The sequence below is a fragment of the Eimeria mitis genome, genomic scaffold (assembly GCF_000499745.2).
Source record: "Eimeria mitis Houghton genomic scaffold, Emh_scaff282, whole genome shotgun sequence".
NCBI classification, from domain to species: Eukaryota; Apicomplexa; class Conoidasida; order Eucoccidiorida; family Eimeriidae; genus Eimeria; species Eimeria mitis.
In genome coordinates this window covers 20,638-21,137 of record NW_013571159.1, presented here as the reverse complement: position 1 = coordinate 21,137, position 500 = coordinate 20,638, and the positions used below count along the sequence as shown (strand labels likewise).

Here is a 500-nt window from a genome sequence, read left to right as displayed (position 1 = left end):
ATGCGGGTTTAAAGAAGACGCGGATGTCGTGCAGAGTTCTGCCGCTCAAAAGCTTCGAGGAAACGCCGCCAACAGAAGACCCCCGCTGCAGACAGCAGCAGCAGCAGCAGCAGCAGCAGCAGCAGCAGCAGTAGCAGCAGCAGGAGCAGCAAGTGGAGCAGCAGCAGCAGCAGTAGCAGCAGTAGCAGCAGCAGCAGCAAGTGTAGCAGCAGCAGCAACAGCAGTAGCAGCAACAGTTGTGGCAGTAGCAGCAGAAGGTGTTGCAGCAGCAGCAGCAGCAGAAGTAGTAGCAGCAGTAACAGCAAAAGGAGTAACAGCAGCAGCAGCAGCAGCAGCAGTAGCAGCAGAACCAGTTGCAGCAACAGCAGCAGAAGCAGTAGGAGCAACAGCAGGAGACAGAGGAGACAGACACAAAGGAGACAGAGAAAGAAGAGAGAGAAAAGAGAAAGAAGAGAAAGAAGAAAAAAGAAAAGAAAGAAAAGAAAGAAGAGACAAAGGAG

The 500-nt window shown here is 52.6% G+C and overlaps 1 protein-coding gene across 1 annotated transcript in view; it reads left to right on the top strand.

Moving 5' to 3' along the window:
* The window catches only part of EMH_0006770 (uncharacterized protein), a gene marked incomplete at both ends in the record, with an annotated part of 4,820 nt that overhangs the window by 412 nt on the left and 3,908 nt on the right, over positions 1-500 (top strand). Inside the window, one exon of the mRNA XM_013497646.1 lies at positions 3-500. Coding sequence (XP_013353100.1) covers positions 3-500 — 498 coding nt within the window. The remainder of the gene's footprint in view (positions 1-2) is intronic.